General features: G+C 51.6%; 1 protein-coding gene across 1 annotated transcript in view; it reads left to right on the top strand.

The window, feature by feature from the left end:
- The first annotated feature begins 4,333 nt into the window (after positions 1-4,333).
- The window catches only part of TECPR1 (tectonin beta-propeller repeat containing 1), a 42,673-nt gene continuing 25,620 nt past the window's right edge, over positions 4,334-21,386 (top strand). The window contains exons 1-7 of the mRNA XM_049904403.1: positions 4,334-4,423; positions 12,744-12,981; positions 14,057-14,239; positions 14,425-14,547; positions 15,722-15,847; positions 18,351-18,525; positions 18,640-18,740. Of these exons, the coding sequence (XP_049760360.1) occupies positions 12,757-12,981; positions 14,057-14,239; positions 14,425-14,547; positions 15,722-15,847; positions 18,351-18,525; positions 18,640-18,740 (933 nt within the window). The 5' untranslated portion in view covers positions 4,334-4,423; positions 12,744-12,756. The remainder of the gene's footprint in view (positions 4,424-12,743; positions 12,982-14,056; positions 14,240-14,424; positions 14,548-15,721; positions 15,848-18,350; positions 18,526-18,639; positions 18,741-21,386) is intronic.

The raw sequence follows: 21,386 nt of genomic DNA, 5'->3' as shown, positions 1-21,386 counted from the left end.
AATCACATAAGATCACAAAATGGAGGACAACCAGACAATACTGGGAGAATCATGGCCTAGCCAAGTTGACATACATTTTGGAGGGTCACAATTCAATAAGTAACAACTCCGAATTAACTACTTTTATTCACACAACTCAAATAAACCCCTGCCCTCTAGTGTATTCCTTCCCCACCCCCTAGCAGGCCTTTTCCAGGTGCCGGCACCTTCTTGAAAGATTTGAACCCTCAACAGTGCTAGCATGCTGTTGTTATTATTGGCCGTCGAGTCAATTCTGCCTCATAGCGACCCTACAGGACAGGGTAGAATTGCCATGTAGAGTTTCCAAGGCTATAATCTATAAGGAGGCAGACTGCCACATCTTTCTTCCACAGAGCAGCTGGGTGGGTTCGAACTACTGGCCTTGTGGTTAGCAGCCAAGTGCTTAACCACTGTACAACCAGGCCTCCTTAGAGCTAGCACAGAATCTAACGTACAGTAAATACCCCGTAAATGTTTGTTGAATGAATGCTTGACTCCACCATATTTGCATGACTCCATAACCAGATGGGCACGGGGTCAGAGCTGAGATTTCTCAGACACAGATGCTGTTTGTCCTTTTTTTAGGTTTTAGGGATTTTGTAGTTCCAATTTTTTTTTTTTTGGTCTTAGAAACAAAAATGCCACTTCTTCATGGCAGGGCATTGCTGCCTGTATTTAGATACGAGGATCTGGACGGGTATGTGAGCTTCGCACCTCGCTGTTCCGCAGACAGTTTCTGCACAGTTTCCTCTGCCAGGAATGGGGGTAACACCACATTTTTAGCTGCTTCGCCTAGCACCTTAAGTATCACCAGGAGAAAGGAAAGTGTGGCAGTTGATTTAACTAGCAGGGCATAAAGGACGGAGCTGTGTGCAGCGTGGGTCACCCAGGGCACCAGGCCCTAATAGCCTATGTGCTGAGACGTGGTAGCTGAAGCCAGAGGAGCAAGGCTGCCAAGAATCCCACCTCAGGGGCACCAGGCTCGCTGCCAACCATCTGACTCACTGACCGGACAAAGGGGAAAAGGCCACAAGCAAAACCAGAGCAAAAAGCACCGTGAACCACTTGTGATAAGTTACTCCTGGCAAATAATAGCCTCCACAGAGAAAGGAAAACTCTAACAATGGTTAACAAATTCATATGCCATCAGAAAGAAGTCAGGACCGGCCTAGCCACCCCTATCTGACACTTGAGGGCCTCTCAAAATGGCGAGCAGGAAGGGTGTTAGCAAGGCCAAGGTTGCCACGTACACTGTGGGTGGAAGTGAACGGGAAGGCGTAAAGTGGACAGAGGAGAGATGGAGACAGATAAGGCTGGGCCGGCTCTTCAAGTTTCTGCCTTTGGGCTCAGGGTCTTCCACCAGTTTTCAGTGCATGGCCTCCTACCCATTAGCTGGGGGGACAGAGGTGGAGGTGTTTGTCCTTTAATAAAAATCAAGAACTGATGATGTATTAGGCAATCATTAAGCCCTGAGATTTTAAGGAGTAAGAAAGTCACTTCCTCAGAGATCTCGTGGTGTAGTCAGAGAGACAGATGTTCCAACAAACAATCTTGTGTAAGGGGTGAGAATGGAGGCTGTACAAAGGACGAGGGTGGAGACACCCAGGTCTCCTTTCACTCAGCTTCAGTAAGAGCTGACCTTCGGTCTGAGTCTTGAAGGCTAATGAGAAGGGACAGGGGAAGAAGGAAGGCAGGTAGACAGACACCTGGGACACTGAGAGCTGAGAGGCTGACAGAGCGGGGTGAGGGCCAGTAGAGGTGAGTTCTGCCGAGGCTCCGGGTAGGAAGAAATGAGGCTGCTGAGGAAGGTGGAACCTGATGAGGAAAGGCCATTCAGAAGAGCCTGAACTCTCTCCTGTGGCTGACAGAGGTGCAGCCCGCCCAGCCTCATGTCAGTCTAGCTACCCCTCCCTGTCCCAAACACTAAAACCAAAAACCTGTTGCCGTGGAGCCGATTCCAACTCATAGCGACCCTATGGGACAGAGGAGAATTGCCCCATGGGGTTTCCAAGGCTATGATCTTTATGGAGGCAGACTGCCATATCTTTCTCCCGATGAGCGGCTGGTGAGTTTGAAACACCAACCTTTCAGTTAGCAGCGAGCGCTTAACCACTGTGCCACCAGGGCTCCTTCTCAAACACTAGATCTACATAGACTTCATTTCCCAGGCCTCCATAATAAAGTACCACAAACCCAGCTCTTAAAACAACAGAAATGTAGTCTCTCACAGTTCTGGAGGCTAGAAGTCCAAAAAGGTATCAGCAGAGCCATGCTCTCTCTGAAGGCTCTGGGGGAAGAGCCTTCCTTGCCTCTTCTAGCTCTTGGTGTCTCTAGGCAATCCCTGGTGTTCTTGGCTTGTCGATGCATCACTCCAATCTCTGCCTTTGTCTTCCCTTTGTGCAGCTCTGTCTCTTCTCCTTTTTCATAAGGACACCACTCTGACTGGATTTGGACCCACACAACCCCAGTATGACCTCATGTTAACCAGTCACATCTTCAAAGACTACTTCCACACAGGGTCACATTCACAGGAAGGGGAGCTGGGACTTCATCATAGCTTGGGAGGGACACAATGCAACCCAATAATATATGATAATGTCTGTCATCCTGAAAGCCACTCCCTATCAATCATTTAGAATGGTTCCACTTTACAGATGAAGAAACAGGCTCAGAGCTTGAGTGATTCACACAGGAAGGGATAGGGCTGGGACTTGAACCCACCATGTCTGGCCTGGGAAAGAAGTAACAAAGTTAAGATGGAAAAGAAACAGGAAATGAAGGCGGTTAAAATAAAAAAAAAAAAAAATGGGAGTGACGACGATCAGTTGTGAAGAGGGAAGCAACACGCAGACCTGACATATTAAAAGAGCCGGCTCTGCAAAGGCTGAAGGAACTGGGGGCCTATCAGTCCCCCGACTGCACGCTGTATCAAGACCCCCAAGGACAACCGGTATCATCAACAACAACCGTCAGGGCACATCAGCTCTGCAAAGGACCACGGAGACTGTTTAATTCGATGCCTCTCTCTGTGTGAAAACCCAGGCCAGAGAGGCTTGCCTGAGGTCACACAGCTCCAGTGTTACAGACAGAACAGAATCCGCCTCTCCTGACCTCCAGACTAATGTTTTTGCAGTCTAGCAGCCCCTCATTCTCCTGCTAATGTCATTGTGTGCCAGAGAGTCAATTCCGACTCACAGTGACCCTACAGGACAGAGTAGAACTGCCCCAGAGGGTTTCTGAGGCTGTAATCCTTAGGGGGGGCAGATCACCAGGTCTTTTCTCCCGTAGAGCAGCTGGTGGGTTCGAACTGCTGACCTTGTCAGCTGAGCGCTTAACCACTGCACCACCAGGGCTTCTCTCTTCTGTGAATAGTACCCTCATTTTCACTTGGGGAACCATCCCCTTTGCCTGGCTGGTCCTCCTGCTTCGGGTGGGCTCTCCCCACATCTCCAGGCTACACCAGCCAGCACGTCCTGTTGCAGCAGGCGCGAGCTGGGCTTAAGGTTAGACAAGACTCAGTGAAGCCTCCCAGGGCTAAGCCGGGGCTTCTGCTTTCCCCCCACTGGGGTTTGGCCAACTGTCCCAGCCAAGATCAGGGAAAAGCCTGTCCGCGTGCTCGGAAAGGAAGCAGCGCCGAGGGGAGGGGAGGAAGGGAAACCAGGTCCAGCTCAGACTCTTCTGAACGGCCTTTCCCCTTCTGGCTCCACTGTCCTTAGCAGCCTCGTTTCTGCTCGCAGCCTCGGCAGGACTCACCAGCCACCTCCAGCCCTCACCCCACTATCTCAGACCTGCAGGCTGCCCACCAGCAGTCCCCACTGTCCCTCCGTAGCCGGCTGTGCCTGCCCCTCACGCCCCCCTTCTGAGGTACCTTTTCGACCGTGACCTTTTACCAAGATACCACGGTATCGTCACAAAAAGATTCCATGCGTTTAAAAGGATTTCTTCCCCAAAGGCTCCCGCTTCCAGCCTGTGCCAAGTGCTGCATTTCCGTTAGACGGAAGCCACCTGGACACTTGCTTCGTGCTCCCTCTCGACGTCACACGCGCAGCGCCCGCGGGTCCCCGCAGCGCCGGGACCGAGGGTCCTTCTCGTCGCCTGCGCCCAGGGAGCGCGCCCCACTGCACCCCGGACCCGGACCACCGAGCGACTCCGGATGTGGGCGGGCGCGCGACCCCGCCGCAACCCCCGGGGCCGGCCAGTGATGCAACGCCCCGAGGCCAATCGCGGTGCCCCCCGGCCATGACGTCATGGCGAGGTCAGCCAATGGGCGCAGGCATGAGTGCCGCTTCCGGCCCGCCCCCACCCACCGAGCGCCTGTGGGAGGGTCCGGCCACCGAGCCGCTGCATAGAGACAGGCGCCCACCCGGTGCGGGTGCCCCGGCGGCCGGTCGTTGCTGGCTAGGTGAGTGCAGCCCGTGCAGCGGCGGGGTGGGTGCCTCGGTCCCCTGTGAAAGGTGGGGGCCGCGACAGGGCCGTGGCGCCGTCTCCTCCCGCCGCTGCGTTGGAGGGACCCTCGCAGGGAGGGAGGGGCTGCACCTGGGCTTTCCCTGCGCACACCTGGGAGGGGCGGCCCCTGTGCCCCGGAACGCGGACAAGTGGGCACAGTGGCCGCGGGTCGGGCGATGCTCCCACCCCAGTGTTGGGGTTGGAATGGTCACTGGGCGGTGCCAACGGTTAGTACTCGACTGCTAAGCTAAAGGTTGGTGGTTCAAATCCACCCAACGGCGCTGCAGAAGAAAGGCCTGGCGATGTTTCCAAAAAGATTTTTTTTTTTAAGTTGCTGTCAAGTCGATTCTGACTAATAGTGACCATGTAGGACAGAAGAGAACTGCCCCATAGGGTTTCCAAGGCCACTGCCTTTACGGAAGCAGACTGCCACATCTTCTCCTGTGGAGCAGCTGATGGGTTCAAACCACCAACCTTTTGTTTAGCAGCCAAGTGCTTAACCACTGCACTGCCAGGGCTCTTCTGTAAACATTACAGCCAGGAAAACCCTATAGAGCTCAGTTCTGACCTGTAACACAAGGGGTCTCCATGAGTCGGATTCCAACTAGATGGCAATGTTTCCTTTTTTTTTTTTTTTGCTAGATACTGGTTTTAGAGAATGAAGCAACGAGTAGCCCATCTAGCCTTCTTGTTAAGCAGTGGAGTGAGTAAAGCTCCTTGTCATGGGATTTAGTGTGAGCAGATGGTCAGGGCCAGGCACTCCCACATATGCTACTGGTGGCAGCATAGGGGACCACAGTCGGCACCTGTCGCCCAAGTGCACAGATCCAGAGTGAAAGCCAAGCTGGCCCGCCCTCGATTGTGGGCGGAAGCAAATCCATCTGCAGAGCAGCTGGCCCAGGGCATCTGCCGCACCTAGAGCCGGGCAGACCCAGTTCGTAAGGAAGGACTCAGCTACTGTGTAAGTCCTGCTGTTCCTCCAGTCTCTTTGGACTCTGATGTTGCTTTCGAACAGCCCCTACAATTGGCAGCCAGTAAGTGCTAAGAGTAAAGCATTAGGCTACTAACCGAAAGGTCGGTGGTTTGAGCCTATCCAGAGGCACCTCAGAAGAAAAGTCTGGCGATCTGCTTCTGAAAGATCACAGCCATTGAAAACCCTGTGGAGCACAGTTCTGCTCTGACACACATGGGGTCGCCATGAGTCAAAATCTACTCAATAGTGTGAACATGACTAAAACCATGCTGAAAGGTGGGTGGCTCTGAGGGTGATGAGCAGGCCCTCTTAGTGGGATGACTGAGGGTCCAAATTGCAGGTCATCTTGCAGAAGTTCTTGGTGACTTGGAGATTGCTTACTTGTATGATGTCCCTTCCATCCCACAAAACAAATCCCAGAATCCCAGCATTGTGGGGTTTAGTGCTCCAATCCCCCTTTCAAGAATCCTCTGCCCCAGTGACGCAGTGTCCCTGGAGAGGTTGCCTAGCCAGCTCACAGCTGGCAAGTGGCATGCCAGGGTTGGGCAGAATCTTGGCAGAGGCAGAAACGAGGCAGACTGACCGAGGATGTTTACCCTGGGCCATCTTGAACTGGGAAGTGACTGGTGGCCATGTCCCTGCTCTGAAGGTAGCTGGCAAACACAACCCTCATTCCATCTGTGCTCTGCAGCAGAGTCTTCTATTAGCTGCCCAGGAGGTTCAATTATGTCTCCATGGAAATGATTGCTTAGTCATATCGCCAAAGGAAAACATCAAATACAAGTCAAAGGCTTTGTTTGTTGAACTCAACCTGCAGACTAAGCCTGACTTGATTGGTTGCTTGTACAGTTAACTGTGAGCTAGGGGTTATCCTTGAAGACTGATTTATATTAAAATGATGTCATAGAAATTGGCATTTCCAAAAACAATAACCTTTACTTTTCCCCAACATTTTATGGTGAACGTTTTCAAACACACAGCCAAGTTGAAAACAGTTTACAGCAGACACCTCCATATCTGCCACCTAGATTGTACTACCGACATTTTACTATACTCGCTTTATCACATATCTCTTTAGGCCCCAGATGGTACAAACTGTTAAAGCTCTTGGCTACTAACTGAAAGGTTGATGTTTTTAATCCACCCGGAGGCATCTTGGAAGAAAGGCCTGGCAATCTACTTCCAAAAGGTCACAGCCATGAAAACCCTATGGAGCACAGTACTACTCTGACAGGAGTCGAAATCAACTTGATGGCAACTTATTTGAGTTTTTTGGTTATTATGACCTTACCTTTTTTATTTTTTTAATTTTTATTGTGCTTTAAGTAAAAGTTTACAAATCAAGTCAGTCTGTAATACAAAAACTTACATACACCTTGCTATATACTCCTAGTTGTTCTTCCCCTAATGAGACAGCAGACTCCTTCCCTCCACTCTTTATTTTCACGTCCATTCGGCCAGCTTCTGACCCCCTCTGCCCTCTCATCTCCGCTCCAGACAGGAGCTGTCCACATAATCTCATGTGTCTACTTGATCCAGGAAGCTCTTTACCAGTATCATTATCTATCCCATAGTCCAGTCCAGTCTCTGTCTGAAGAGTTGGCTTTGGTAATGGTTCCTGTTTTGTGGCTATGCTCCAATAAAACTTTATTTATAAAATTAGGTAGTTGGCTGGATTTGGCCCATGGGCCATAGTTTAACTTCCACTTTGAACTGTCACCTATTTGACATCAATCATGTACCTGTGGAAGTTGTAGTATCAGGAGAAATTGTAGAAAAACATCAGGATATTAGCATGTCTAACTTCTTACAGCCTTCAGTACAATTGTACAAGAAAAGTCTATCTTGGGCCAAATGTGGTCCATCTAAAGGTAAAAAGGGAAGAAAATACAGCTTTGCTGAGCTTTTTTCTACTGGAGATCTGCGAACTAAATTGATGGAGAGTTCAGTGATTTGGAGATTTGAAGGGATGGACAAGTCAAATTCTAAACCTGGGGTTTGCAAACTTTTTATGTAAAGGGCCAGATAGTAAATACTTTAGATGTTGCTGGCCTCTGCCTCATATTCTTAGCATGTTTTAAAGCTCTTTTTTTTTTAATATAATTTTTATTGTGCTTTAAGTGAAAGTTTACAAATCAAGTCAGTCTCTCACATAAAAACTTATATACACCTTGCTACACACTCCCAGTTACTCTCCCCCTCATGAGACAGCCTGCTCTTTCCCTCCACTCTCTTTTCCTGTCCATTTCACCAGCTTTTAACCCCTTCTACCCTCTCATCTCCCCTCCAGGCAGGAGATGCCAACCTAGTCTCAAGTGTCCACCTGAGCCAAGAAGCTCACTCCTCACCAGCATCCCTCTCCAACCCATTGTCCAGTCCAATCCATGTCTGAAGAGCTGGGTTTGGGAATAGTTCCTGTCCTGGGCCAAGAGAGGGTCTGGGGGCCATGACCACCAGGGTCCTTCTAGTCTCAGTCAGACCATTAAGTCTGGTCTTTTTATGAGAATTTGGGGACTGCATCCCAATGTTCTCCTGCTCCCTCAGGGGTTCTCTGTTGTGTTCCCTGTCAGGGCACTCATTGGTTGTAGCCGGGCACCATCTAGTTCTTCTGGTCTCAGGATGATGTAGTCTCTGGTTCATGTGGCCGTTTCTGTCTCTTGGGCTCGTAATTACCTTGTGTCCTTGGTGTTCTTCATTCTCCTTTGATCCAGGTGGGTTGAGACTCATTGATGTATCTTAGATGGCAGCTTGCTAGCATTTAAAACCCCAGACGCCACTCTCCACAGTGGGATGCAGATGTTTTCTTAAAAGATTTTATTATGCCAATTGACTTAGATGTCCCCTGAAACTATGGTCCGCAAACCCCCTGTCCCTGCTACACTAGCCTTCAAAATGTTTGGTTTATTCAGGAAACTTCTTTGCTTTTGGTTTAGTCCAGTTGTGCTGACCTCTTCTGTATTGTGTGTTGTCTTTTCCTTCACCTGAAATAGTTGTTGTCGGCTATCTAATTAGTAAATACCCCCTCCCTCCTCTCATAACCATCAAAGAGTATTTTCTTCTCTGTTTAAACTCTTTCACGAGTTCTTTTAATAGTGGTCTCATACAATATTTGTGCTTCTGCAGGTTGACTAATTTCACTCAGCATAATGCCTTCCAGATTCCCCCATGTTATGAAATGCTTCACGGATTCATCGTTGCTCTTTATCGATGTGTAGAGTTCCATTGTGTGAATATACCATAATTTCTTTATCCATTCATTTGTTGAAGGGCACCTTGGTTGCTTCCACCTTTTTGCTGTTGTAAACAGTGCTGCAGTGAACATGGGTGTGCATATATCTGTTTGTGTAAAGGCCCTTATTTCTATAGGATATATTCCAAGAAGTGGAATTGCTGGATTGTACGGTAGTTCTATTTCTAGCTTTTTCAGGAAGCGCCAAATCAATTTCCAAGGTGACCTTAAATTTTTTTTTAAATATATATTATATTTTTGGTGAAAGCATACACAGCGAAACAGGTTCCCATTCAACAGTTTCCGCACATGTTGTTCCGTGACATTGGTTACATTCTTCACGTCGTCTTGACATTCGCGTTATTTTCATTCTAGTTGCTCCGTTTCCAATAACCTGGTCTCCCCCCGCCACCACCACCTGCTCACCTATGCTCTAAAGTAATTGTTGATCACTCAGTTTCATACTGATGGTTTTTCAAAGGTACACAGTACTGAAGGGTGATATTCTTTGTTTTGTGTACTAAACTGCTATGTAGCTAAAAGGTGACTTCAAGGGATAGTTTTGGCTCAAGGTTTGAGGAGTTATGACCTTACTTTTAACTTGAAGTAATTTATGACCTTTGGCTTCCCAGGGACAGTATTTCTGTCTTAGCTCAGGGAGTTGTCTGTTCGTTGGAGGTGGATGGTGGTTGCCAACTTTGGTTGAACACTCACAGCACTTTTAGGTGTTGGGGAAATAAAGAGGCCTCAGACTCAGGCCCACCAGAAAGGGATGTGATTTTTTTTTTAGGAGCTAGCATATGAGTGACAGTTTGTAGTAGCCAATGCCAAGTAATAAAGTAACATTAGTAACACTCTCAGTTTTTGCTGTGTACTGAGTGTGGTTTATTCTGAGTTCTCAGCCTGTATCGTCTCATTTAATTCTCTCAACAATTGCATAAGCAAATAACTGTTCTTTTCTGCCTTTTGTTGTTGTCGAGTGCCGTCGAGTCAATTCCACCTTATGATGACCCCATGTGACAGAGCAAAACTGCCCCACAGGGTTTTCTAGGCTGTAATCTTTATGGGAGCAGATCACCAGGGTTGGAGCTGCCAACCCTTGGGTTAGCAGCTGAGCACTGAACTGTTACGCTGCCAGGGCATTTTACAAATGAGGAAATTGAGGCACAGAGAGCTTAGTCAGCTTTTGGTGATGCTAGAAAGTGGAGGAGTTGGGGTCCGACTTCCGGCAGTCTGCATCCAGGGCAGTTCTGGGCACCCTTAGTCACTGTGTAGATGGCAGAGGAGAGGAACTGACCCTCAGGGCTGACCAGGGAGGAGTGGAGGGACTGTGGGGGTTGCCACAGTTCTTCCAGGACTCAGACACCGGCGTCCTGAGTGCCTTGTGGACTTCGCCTGGGTGTTGGTGTCCTGGACCTGAAGAGGTCATCGGTTTAAGCCAGCTCTTTCTCTTGGGTTGTGCTCCATTCTGGTGGTCACCTCCCTCCTACCACCTCTCTCCCAGCCTATCCTGGGTGTTTCCCAAAGCTTGGCTCCTGTCCAGTTCCTGCCTTCCTGTCCCTTACCCCTCATTCGTTTCCTCCTCAGTCTGCTTTCTCTTTTCTTGGTGTTTATAAGGCACACTTTGTTCCTAAAGAGACAAGGTATCCATGGCGCCTGCTCCTTTCCGCTGATCTCAGCTGTCTGTGTCGTCATTACAATCGTCACCCCTTCTGGTGCACCCCATACCTCTACAGGAGCAGAACAGCCTGGCCCCCGCCTTAGGGGACCCAAACCCTGCCTGTCCTCTGGGAGCTCCAGTTCCCAAACCAGACTGGCCGTCCCTTTGTCTTTGAGACTCTGGCCTCAGGCTGGGTCATTGAATCTGGAAGGTGCTCTGTCTCACGTGTGATTCTGCCGGCTGTGCTCACTTGCTTTGCTGCCTCAGGCCTGGCCATGGGGCCCCGCCTTGGTGGGAGGCTTGTCCCCCCACAACCCAGGGCTCCAGGACTTACACCCAGGAGCAGTAGTACTGTCAGCCTTGGGAATGGGGCTGGTCAGTGACAGAGCTTAGCAGTAGCCTTGGCCACCCCTGACTTGTGCAGCAGAGAAAGAGAAGAAAAGGGAAGGAGCTGAGAATGGCAGAAGGGGAGAGGGAGGTGGCCACACAAGGAGGGTGAAGAGAGGACACACACATCCCTGGGTTCAGGCAGCCATGCAGCTCCCACAGGGCTCTGGCCAGGCTCTGGCTGGGGTACAGGGGCCTGTGTGGACGTCCTCACCAAACCCAGTGAGGACCGTCACAGCAGGAAAATACCCGCCAACTGGGGAAGAGGCCCCTCCGGGGAGGCGGGAAGCGGGGGTGTGCTTTGGGATTCAACCACACCTACTACCTTTTTTTTTTTTAAAGAAAGATCTGAAGGAAATATGACCAAAAAACAAAACAAAACCCAAACCCATTGCCGTTGAGTCAGTTCTGACTCATGACAACTCCCTGTGTTGCAGAGTAGAACTGCCCCATAGGGTTTTCATGGCCGTAATCTGTGGAAACCCACTGCCGTCGAGTCAATTCCAACTCATAGCGACCTTATAGGACAGAGTAGAACTGCTCCATAGGGTTTTCATGGCTCTAATCTGTGGAAACCCACTGCCGTCGAGTCGATTCCAACTCATAGCGACCTTATAGGACAGAGTAGAACTGCTCCGTAGGGTTTTCATGGCTGTAATCTGTGGAAACCCACTGCTGTCGAGTCAATTCCAACTCATAGCGACCTTATAGGACAGATTCCAACTCATAGCGACCTTATAGGACAGAGTAGAACTGCCCCGTAGAGTTTCCAAGGAGCGCCTGGTGGATTTGAACCGCTGACCTTTTGGTTAGCAGCCATAGCACTTAACCACTACGCCACCAGGGTTTCCTATGAGTTGGAATTGACTCGACGGCACTGGGTTTGGTTGGAAACCCTAGTGGCGTAGTGGTTAAATGCTACGGCTGCCAACCGAAGGGTCAGCAGTTTGAATCCACCAGGCGCTCCTTGGAAACTCTGTGGGGCAGTTCTGCCCTATCCTATAGGGTCGCTATGACTCAGAATCGACTCGACGGCACTGGGTTTGGTTTTTTTTTTTTTTTGTTTAATCTGTGGAAGCAAATTGCCAGGCCTTTCTTCTGTGGCACCACTGGGTGAGTTTGAACCATCAACCTTTAGGTTAGTAGTCGAGGGAAAACTGCTTGTGCATCCCAAACCAAAAGCCAAACCCATTGCCATTGAGTCTATTCCGACTCATAGCGACCCTATAGGACCGAACAGAACTGCCCCGTTGGCCTCCCAAGGCTGTAATCTTTACGGAAGCAGGTTGCCACATCTTTCTCCTGTGGAGTGGCTGGTGGGTTTAAACTGCTGACCTTATGTTTAGCCACTGAGTGCTTAACCTCTGTGCCACCAGGGATCTGGAAATAAGACAATATCCATTAAGTTTTGGGAGATCAGTACTTGGATATTTTATTTTTTCTCTATACTTTTATGTATTTTTGAAATAGAGGAAAGAAACAGTCAAGGGGAAAAAAAGAAAGGGGGCATCCTAGACTGGTGGCCAGGGATCATGGGTGGTTTAGTGTTAGAATTCTTACCTTCTATGTGGGATACCCGGATTCAATTCCCAGCCGCCACGCCTCATGCACGGCCACCACCCGTCTGTCAGTGGAGGCTTGCGTGTTATGATGCTAAACAGGTCTCAGCAGAACTTCCGGACTAGGACGGACTAGGAAGAAAGGCCTGGCGATCTACTTCCTAACATTAGCCAGTGAAAACCGCATGGATCACAATGGTCTGACCTGCACCCGATCACGGGGAGGGCACAGGACCAGGCAGCGTCTCATTCCATTGTGCACAGGGCCGTCATGAGCTGGGGCTGACCTGCTGGCAGCTCACAACAACAGACTGCAGGCTCTGCCTCTAAGTTGCCCCACGACTGACTACTCATTCCCCTCTGTTTCGCATCTGTGGGGTGGCACAGTCTCGGCAGAGGGGGTCTCTGATATCCTGTGGGCTGCAGACCGGGAGCTGGCTGGGACACTGACTGCAGGTTTGTCCCCAGCCTCACCACTGCCATGCCCGCCTCGGTGCTGTGGGCAGTGGACCTGTTCGGGCACGTGTACACGCTTTCCACCGCCGGGCAGTACTGGGAGCCCTGCCGGGACACCCAGCTGGAGTTCAAGCGGGTCAGCGCCGTGCGGCAGTGCTGCTGGGGGATCGCTGCCGACAACCAGGTCTACGTGTACGTGTGCGCCAGTGACGTCCCCATCCGGCGCCGGGAGGAGGCCTATGAGAACCAGGTAGCGCCCCTGGCACCCTCGACCTGCCACCTGCGTTTTGAGTGCTGAGTTGGTTGGTTTGTTGGTTAAAATGACAAATAGAAGGAGAATAGAACCCCCCAATTTCTGCATTCATTTCCTTCATCGCACTTTATACTTAGTATGCAATAATCATGTAGTACTTGTATAATACTAAGTATTGGCATTGTATAAGATATAGTAAGTACAGTAAGTAAAAAAAACCAAACTTGTTGCCACTGAGTCAATTCCAACTCATAGTGACACTATAGGACAGAGTAGAGCTGCCCCATCAGGTTTTCAAGGAGCAGCTGGTGGATTTGATCAGCTGACCCTTTGGTTAGCAGCCAGGCTCCTAACCACTGTGCGACCAGGGCTCCAAGTAATACTAGAGTATAATATGAAGTAGTACAGTAAACGTTATAGCAATACGCACTTACTGTATTTTATTATCAAATAGTGTAGTAAGTGTATAGTGTTTATAGCATGGTATATATCTGTGGGTGACACAAGCAGTTCAAGCTGCTAACTGAAAGGTTGGAGGTTCAAGTCTATCCAGAGGCACCTCGGAAGAAAGGCCTGGCAATCTACTTCTGGAAAAAGCCATTGAACCCTACGGAGTGCAGTTCTACTCTGACACTCATGTGTCGCTATGAATTAGAGTTGGCTCCTCCGACGGCAGCTGGTATATTAACACAGACTTCGTTATATGTTATACCTAAGAGCATGTAGCGTCCAGGGTCTTTGGGACCTGAACCCAGGCTGCCAGGTCTGAGCAGGGTGGGCTCCAGGCCCTTTGTGGGAGCCCCAGACTGGCGGGACCCTCACCTCCTGCCTAGAGGATTCTCTGTCCTGGGGGCAATGGTGATGTGTTGGCTCGGGAGGAGTTGTGGGGGTCCCTGACCCCTGATTTCCCACTGGCCCCCGCTAGCTCTCCGTGCAAGAGGAGCGTGCCTGGCAGGGGCCGTTGATCTGGGAGAGGCCCTGCCACCTGTCTTGGCAACCACTCACAGGCTTGGCCCTGCTGCCTGGGACCAGCTGCCACCCTAAGGCCCCATCTCTTTCTCCCCCCACCCAGCGCTGGAACCCTGTGGGCGGCTTCTGTGAGAAGCTCCTGCCAAGTGACCGCTGGCCGTGGAGCGACGTGAGTGGGCTCCAGCACCAGCCGCTAGACTGGGTGGCGCTGCCCTCACCCCACTGGGAGTGGGAGTCGGACTGGTACGTGGATGAGAACTTTGGAGGGGAGCCCACCGAGAAAGGGGTAGGTGAACATGATGCACCCATGGCTCCCGTAGGAAGGTGGCGTCTTCGTGTGCTCTCCCCAGTGCCTCATGGCACCCCCCCACACCTTGCTCCCTCCACTGCCTCCACCTTGACACCTGCTCCCATCCCCCCAACTCTTCACACCCCTCCCCCGAGCCCTACAGAGCCCTCTTCGTGTTCCAGGGATGGACGTATGCCATCGACTTCCCTGCCACCTACACCAGGGACAAGAAGTGGAACTCCTGCGTGCGGCGGCGGAAGTGGATCCGGTACAGGAGATACAAGTCCCGAGACACTTGGGCCAAGGTCTCTGTGGCTCAGGGTGGCCTGGGGGCAGGTGGGCTGAGAGGGACAGCAGGGACTCACTCTCCAGCTTAGCTGCTCTGAGGCCAGCAGTCCTCTGATAGAAGGTTCCCACAGAAGCCTCCTCCCCACCTGTGCCCGAGGACCCTCCAGACCGACTCCTGGGCCTGGCCCCTGAGCTGTGTTTCCTGTCCCAGGACCCCACGCCCCCCCGCCTCCTTTCATTTGGGAGGAGACCCCCAGATAGCACAAGCGTGTCCTGACCTGAGTCTCCAGGCTGCTGTCCCGGACAAGCACTTCATCTGCCCCCAGGGGAGCCACACCTTGCTCTTCTGTTGTTCCCATGACCCCGAAAAAAACCCAGACTTAGGGACAAGAGGTCTGGACTGCAGTCCCACTGTGGCCTCAAAGGAGAGGAAGGCCTCAGGCACCCTCCAGGCCTCCCTGAGGGGCCCAGCCGTAAAGGGCCGGCAGCCCGGGGGGTGATGGGGTTCACAGTGGTCAGGTCATGGGTGCACAGAGCCAGGATCTTGAGTGCATTTCTGCCCTCCATGCTGGAGGAGGCATCTCCCAGGGCTGGCAGCCCAGGCTGCAGTCTGGTGGCCGGCAGAGAGGACAGGGCAGAGGGACAGGAGCCCCACCCAGATGCTGCCGTCTTGGGCATCTGAGGCAACTGGAGAGCCAGGCTGTTCTGCACTGAGCTGAGGGTGAAAGGCAGCCCCACCAGGTAGAGGGGGAGCGCCCCAGGTACCCCCAGGAGGGAATGGTGCAGGTACCTTCCCAGAAGGGGAAGGTGAGGGTACCCAGCTCAGGACCCTCTAGGAGGGCAGGGTGTAGGTACCCCACCCAGATTTCTTCCAGAGAGGAGCAGTGAGAGTCCATGGCCCAGGTGCCAAGGGAGTAGGCCCAGGTGTTTCTCCCACGAGGGTATGGGCACCGGGTCCAGGTGTCCCTCAGGTGGGGAAGGTGGGGGTACCTGGCCCAGATGCCCCCATGAGGGGAAGATGGGGTACTTGGCCCAGGAGTCCCTAAGGCGGGGAAGATGGGGGTATCTGGCCCAGGTGCCCCTAGGAGGAGAAGGTGGGTGATACCTGGCCTAGGTGTTCCTTAGGAGAAGAAGGGGGGGGGTACCTGGCAGAGGTGCTAACTGCTGCTGCTCCTTGCCTCCTTGTCTCAGATCCCTTCAAAGGACGACCCCAAGCAGCTGCCTGACCCCTTCAATGACCTGTCTGTGGGCGGGTGGGAGATCACGGATGAGCCCGTGGGCCGCCTGTCGGTGTGGGCTGTGTCTCTGCAGGGAAAGGTAAGGCTGAACTTGGATGGGAGGTGGGCTGGAGCGAGGCAGGAGACACTGGCCTTATGCTGTCCTCCCAGAGGTGGGGGAAGGAGGGGGCTGCCCTAGGGACCTTCCCCTCACCTCCTGCTCCTAGATCTGGGACTTCCCTGTGCAGGCTGGCCCCCCACTGACTGCAGGTAGTGTGTCACCAGGCTCCTGAGCAAAGCAAGCCACATTCTCCTCCTCTGAGCCCTCCTGTCCTGCGGGACCACTGGGTCCTGCCCCTTGAAGGAGCCCCTGACCCCCGCACCACACCTGGTCCTGGTCCTTCCCTCCGTGAGACTCCGAAGCACTGAACTCTGTCCCACCCTTTACTCATATGCCATCAATTTTGTCCACTTAGTTGGACTCAGCTCCCTGGTGGTACCCTTGGTACCTCCCACATAGCAGGTCTCCAGTAGTATTGTGGGTCTGGGGGTGGACCCATGGATGAGTGGATGGTTGGATAGATAGATGGATGGGTGGGTGAATGGTTGGGTGGGTAGACGGATGGATGGATGGGTGGGCGGATGGATGGATGGGTGGGCAGGTGGATCGATGGGTCAATGCGTAAGTGGGTGTTTGGACAGGCAGATGGATAGGTGGGTGAACAGGTGGGTATAGGATTCGGTATGTAGATGGGTGAGTGAATAGTTGGGTGGGCAGATGGATGGGGGAGTGTATGGGTGGGTGATTAGGTAGGTAGATGGCTAGATGGTTGGGTTGATGAGTGAGTGGGTGATAGATGGGTGGATGGCTAGGTGGGTTTGTGGCTGGGTAGGTAGATGGATGCATGGATAGATAGGAGGTGAATGGATAGGGGGTGGATGGGTGGATGAGTAGATGGACGAATGGCTTGGTTGATGGGTGGGTGGACGAATGGATATTTAGAAAGGAAATGAGACCTTCCCTCAGGGAGCTTATGAACTAAGCAAAGAAGTAAAACCAACCTCTGAAGGCCGCATCGGCACAGATGGTCCCGAGCCACAGGTGGTTCATGGTTTTAGACCGCACTACATGATTATTCAGTAGCTTAATACCACTGACCGACCAGAATTCACTGGCTAGGTTTTGAAACAATCAAAGCAGTTTTCTTTGCAGGCTTACCCCTGGGGCTCACATTTGGCCTGGACTTTAATTTCTTGATAGTACTATTTTTTTTTTTTTTTTTTTAATTAAACCACAGCTCTTCCCCCTGCCATTCCAGTAGAAGGGTGGTAGGCGGGGCCAGGCAGAGAGTGAGGGCAGCTGGCCTGGGACAGCTCACTTGGTGAGGGACAAAGTGGGGCACCGAGGGTGCAAGAGCTGTGTTTGTGCTCACCGTGTGCCAGCTGTGACCAGCCCTGCCCTGGGCCATGCCTGTGGTCATAAAAGGTGCGCCCCAGGCCCTGTGCTCTGGGAGGAGCTGGGACACAGATGGGCTCCAAATCCACCAGAGAGTGAAGGGATCCTGGGCCTGCTCCGCAGTGTTGGCTATAAGAGTGTTGGCTAGAACCAGAACCAGGGCTGCTGAGCCTGAAATGAGCAAAGCAGCGTGGATGATATGAACAAGATGCTTGGTCTTCAGGAAAATATTTTATGGTGATCACTCTCTTCAGGTGACAGAGAAAAGGAAGTGGACATTTTTGAAATTTTTCTGAAGGGGTTTGAGGTTTTCTCGTTTAACCCTCCTGGACCAGTTTCCGCTAGAGGCAGGTGTTGTGAGCACACCTCACCACTAGGGAGTGTGCAGCTGGTGGGCAGCTGAGCAGGACCCAGGCTTGTGGCTGGAGTTCCTGGGTGGCACCCACGGTGTGCGTGCGGGGTCGCAGCAGCTCTCACAAGCAGATGAACGGGGCAGGCCTGTCCTCTGTCGTTAGTTGCCATCGAATTGATTCCAACTCATGGCGACCCCATATGTGCAGAGTAGAACTGCTCCATAGGGTTTTCAAGTCTGACCTTTCCGAAGCAGATTGCCAGGCCTGTCTTCTGGCAACCTTCAGCTGGTAGGCAAACACTTAACCATTTGCACTACCCAGGGACTCCTGGCCTATCCCCTGTTGTTGTGTGCTGTGGAGTCAATTCTGACTCCTAGTGACCCCAGGTGACAGAGTAGAACCGCCCTATAGGGTTTTCAAGGCTGTAATCTTTACGGTAGGAAATCTCCAGGTCTTTCTCCCACGGAGCGACTGGTGGGTTCCAACCGCTGACCTTTCGCTTAGAGCCAAGCACTTAAACATTGTACCACCCAGGGACTCCAGGCCTATTCCTTAGGATAGCCAAAGTCCATGGTTTGCATTTTTCAGTCCTGGTGTCTTCTAACTCCATGGGATGATCCTGATGGCAGTGAGGTTGGGGGAGAGCTGTGCAGTCAGGGACACGGTCTCCTTCCTCCTGAGAGCCCCCACATTGGGGGCAGATGCAAATGCTGCTTCCTTTCCCTGCAGCTATCACGGGCTGACTTCTGGCCCCCAGGCCCAGTCTGAGCTGCCCTGTGGTTCTTTCCCTCCAGGTGTGGTACAGAGAGGACGTCAGCTACCCCAACCCCGAGGGCTCCTCATGGTCCCTTGTGGACACCCCGGGGGAGGCGGTCCAGATCAGCTGTGGGCCCCACGATCTCCTTTGGGCCACGCTCTGGGAGGGGCAAGCCCTGGTTCGGGAAGGCATCAGCAGGCACAATCCCAAAGGTGGGCACTTGGGACGCCCCACGCCCCGGAGTTGGGAGATGCGGAGGATGGGGCATCCACTCCTTTCCCCCTCCGGCTGATGGAGGCTGCCTGGGTTTCCTTCCGGGGCTGTAGGAAGTTCCTGGTCCATTGTAGAGCCACCTGTGGCTGAAAACGGGATCATGCACGTTTCAGTGGGCGTCAGCGTGGTCTGGGCTATCACCAAAGACCGGAAGGTAAGACGGGGCACTCAGAACTGACTGTTGTGGACTCTGTGTAACTGTTGTCATTTGGTGCCCTTAAGTTGATTCTGACTCACAGGGACCCCGTGTGACAGAGTAGAGCTGCCCCATAGGGTTTCCTATGCCGTAACCTTTATGGGAACAGATCGCCAGGTCTTTCTCCCTTGGAACCACTGGGTGGGCTCAAACTGCCTACCTTTACGTTAGTGCTTAGCCATCGTGCCACCAGGGCTCCTCTGGTTAACATAGATGGTTGTAGTTTTTTGTTCTTAACAGTGTGGTCTAAGTCCATTAGAACAAAACTCATTAGAACAAGCAATGTGCATTTTCTGTTGTCAAAATAGATGGTGAGGTCCAGGATGTTTGGTGCATGCAAAATACCCCTTTTCCCCCTTTTGCCACCCCCGCATATAAAAATGCAAAACAACTGTATTTATGATAACATTACCTTAACGTTTCCAATAACCAGAAGCTAACTTGCTGAAGAAGTCCCTGGGTTGTGCAAACGGTTAAGGCACTCTTCTGCTAACCAGAAGGCTGGAAGTCAGAGTCCATTCAGAGGCACCTCAGAAGAAAGTCTTGGCGATCTGCTTCCAAAAAATCAGCCCTCGGACACCCTATGGAGTACCGTTCCACTCTGACACTAATGGGGTCGACAAGGGTCAGAGCTGACGCGTACATCTAGCTCAGTTGGCATAACATAGTTTATAAAGACAATGTTCTACATCCTGCTTTGGTGAGTAGCGTCTGGGGTCTTAAAAGCTTGTGAGTGGCCATCTAAGATTCTCCACTGGTCTCACCCCGTTGGGAGCAAGGGAGAATGAAGAAAACTAAAAATACAAGGGAAAGATTAGTCCAAAGCACTAATGGATCACAACTACCAAAGCGTCCACTGGACTGAGTCCAGAACAACTAGATGGTGCCTGGCTACCACCACCAACTGCTGTGACAGGGATTACAATAGAGGATCCCAGACAGAACTAGAGAAAAATGTAGAGCAAAATTCTAACTCACAGAAAAAGACCAGATTCACTGGTCTGACAGAGACTGGAAAAACCCTGAGAGTATGGCCCCCAGACACCCCTTTAACTCAGTACTGAAGTCACTCCTGAGGTTCACCCTTCAGCCAAAGATTAGACAGGCCCATAAAACGAAACTGAATGGGCACACCAGCCCAGGGGCAAGGATGAGAAGGCAGGAGGGGACAGGAAAGCTGGTAATGGGAAACCCAAGGTTGACACGTCGTGGAGTTGGCAACCTATGTCAGAAAACAATATGTGTATATAATGAGAAACTAATTTACTCTGTAAACGTTCTTCTAAAGTACAATAAAGAAAATAAACAGGTAAAAATACTTAAAAAAAAAGAGTTGAAATGGACTCGACAACTGGTTTAATTGACTGAGACCCTCAGTTAAATGCGTGTCTTCCTCTCTCCTATGCCTTGCCATTCCTGTTTTGAGTCTGTCGGAGGCAAGACACAACAGAATGAGCTGACTTCAGATTCCTCCAGATTTCTCTTTAACCGCATGTCAAGGGCCTGCCCAACATCTTCTTGGGGTGTGTGGTGGGTCTCCCACACCTGCACCTGCTTCTCTAGTGCTGAAGGTCCTGAAGCCTCAGGCCAACTCCCAGGCAAAGACATACAGATGGGACTGTCCCCCCGGGAATCCCCAGGCACCCCACTGCCCAGGAGCACAACTGCTAACCTTCTTCTTAGAGGATGTGCCGTCTCTTCAAATTAAATGAGAAAAAAGTTCAGTTGCTCAGTCTTCAGACGAGTATTTAACGCTGCTCACTTTGTTAAAGAGAAAAGGAAGTGGTGGTTTTAGACGTTCTTATCAAAGGGGCTTGAGCGTTTTCTCACATAACCAGCTTCTGTGAGTACTCATCTCACGGGGCCCCCCATGACAAGTGGAAAGGGCTTTGTCCAGGCCGCCATGGAGAATGGGCAAGGATGGTCTTTGGGGAGCACGGGGGTGGGTGGGGAGTGTCACAGGGCTGGAGGGGCAACGACCAGGTGAGTCATCATGGGGCCATAGTTAGGCCTGAGGAAAATGTGGCTGGGTTGTGTGTGTTTTTAAGATTGACGTAAAAAAATTAGGCTTCAAGAGACTGTCTCATAAAGCACTAAGAATAGACTCAGAACCTGTCATTTTTTTCTAAGGAGTTTAGAAAAATAATTTTCCTGAATCACATCAGAAAGGCCATTGTCTTGCACAAAGGAAAACAGGATTCGATGAAAGGGCCTTTTCCAAGCTTTTACGCGTGAGGGAAGGGGAGAACTGAGAAGGGCAGCCCACCTCCTGGGTTGCTGTGGGCGGGATGTTCCTGGTCAAGGGTCAGCATCAGCTGGGGTTGGGGTTAGGGTTAGAGCTAGGGTTTAGGGTTAGTGTTAGGGGTTAGAGTTTAGGTTTAGGGGTTATGGATAGGCTTAGGGGAGATTCTGTGGAGATTCTGGCAGCCGCTTGTCTGCTGGGAGTGGTTATGGTCTCCAGCCAGGAAATGGACCAGAAGCTGCCAGAACTGATGGTGGCTGAGGGGCAGTTGGCCCCTCAGCCCTGTGGGATGGTGCCAGGACGGGCCGGGGTGGGGGGAGGATGTGGATAGTTGATGTCCCCACCCTAAACAACTTGCTGCG

This window comes from Elephas maximus, chromosome 12 (genome assembly GCF_024166365.1).
Source record: "Elephas maximus indicus isolate mEleMax1 chromosome 12, mEleMax1 primary haplotype, whole genome shotgun sequence".
NCBI lineage: Eukaryota > Metazoa > Chordata > Mammalia > Proboscidea > Elephantidae > Elephas > Elephas maximus.
This window is presented reverse-complemented; position numbering and strand designations above follow the sequence as displayed.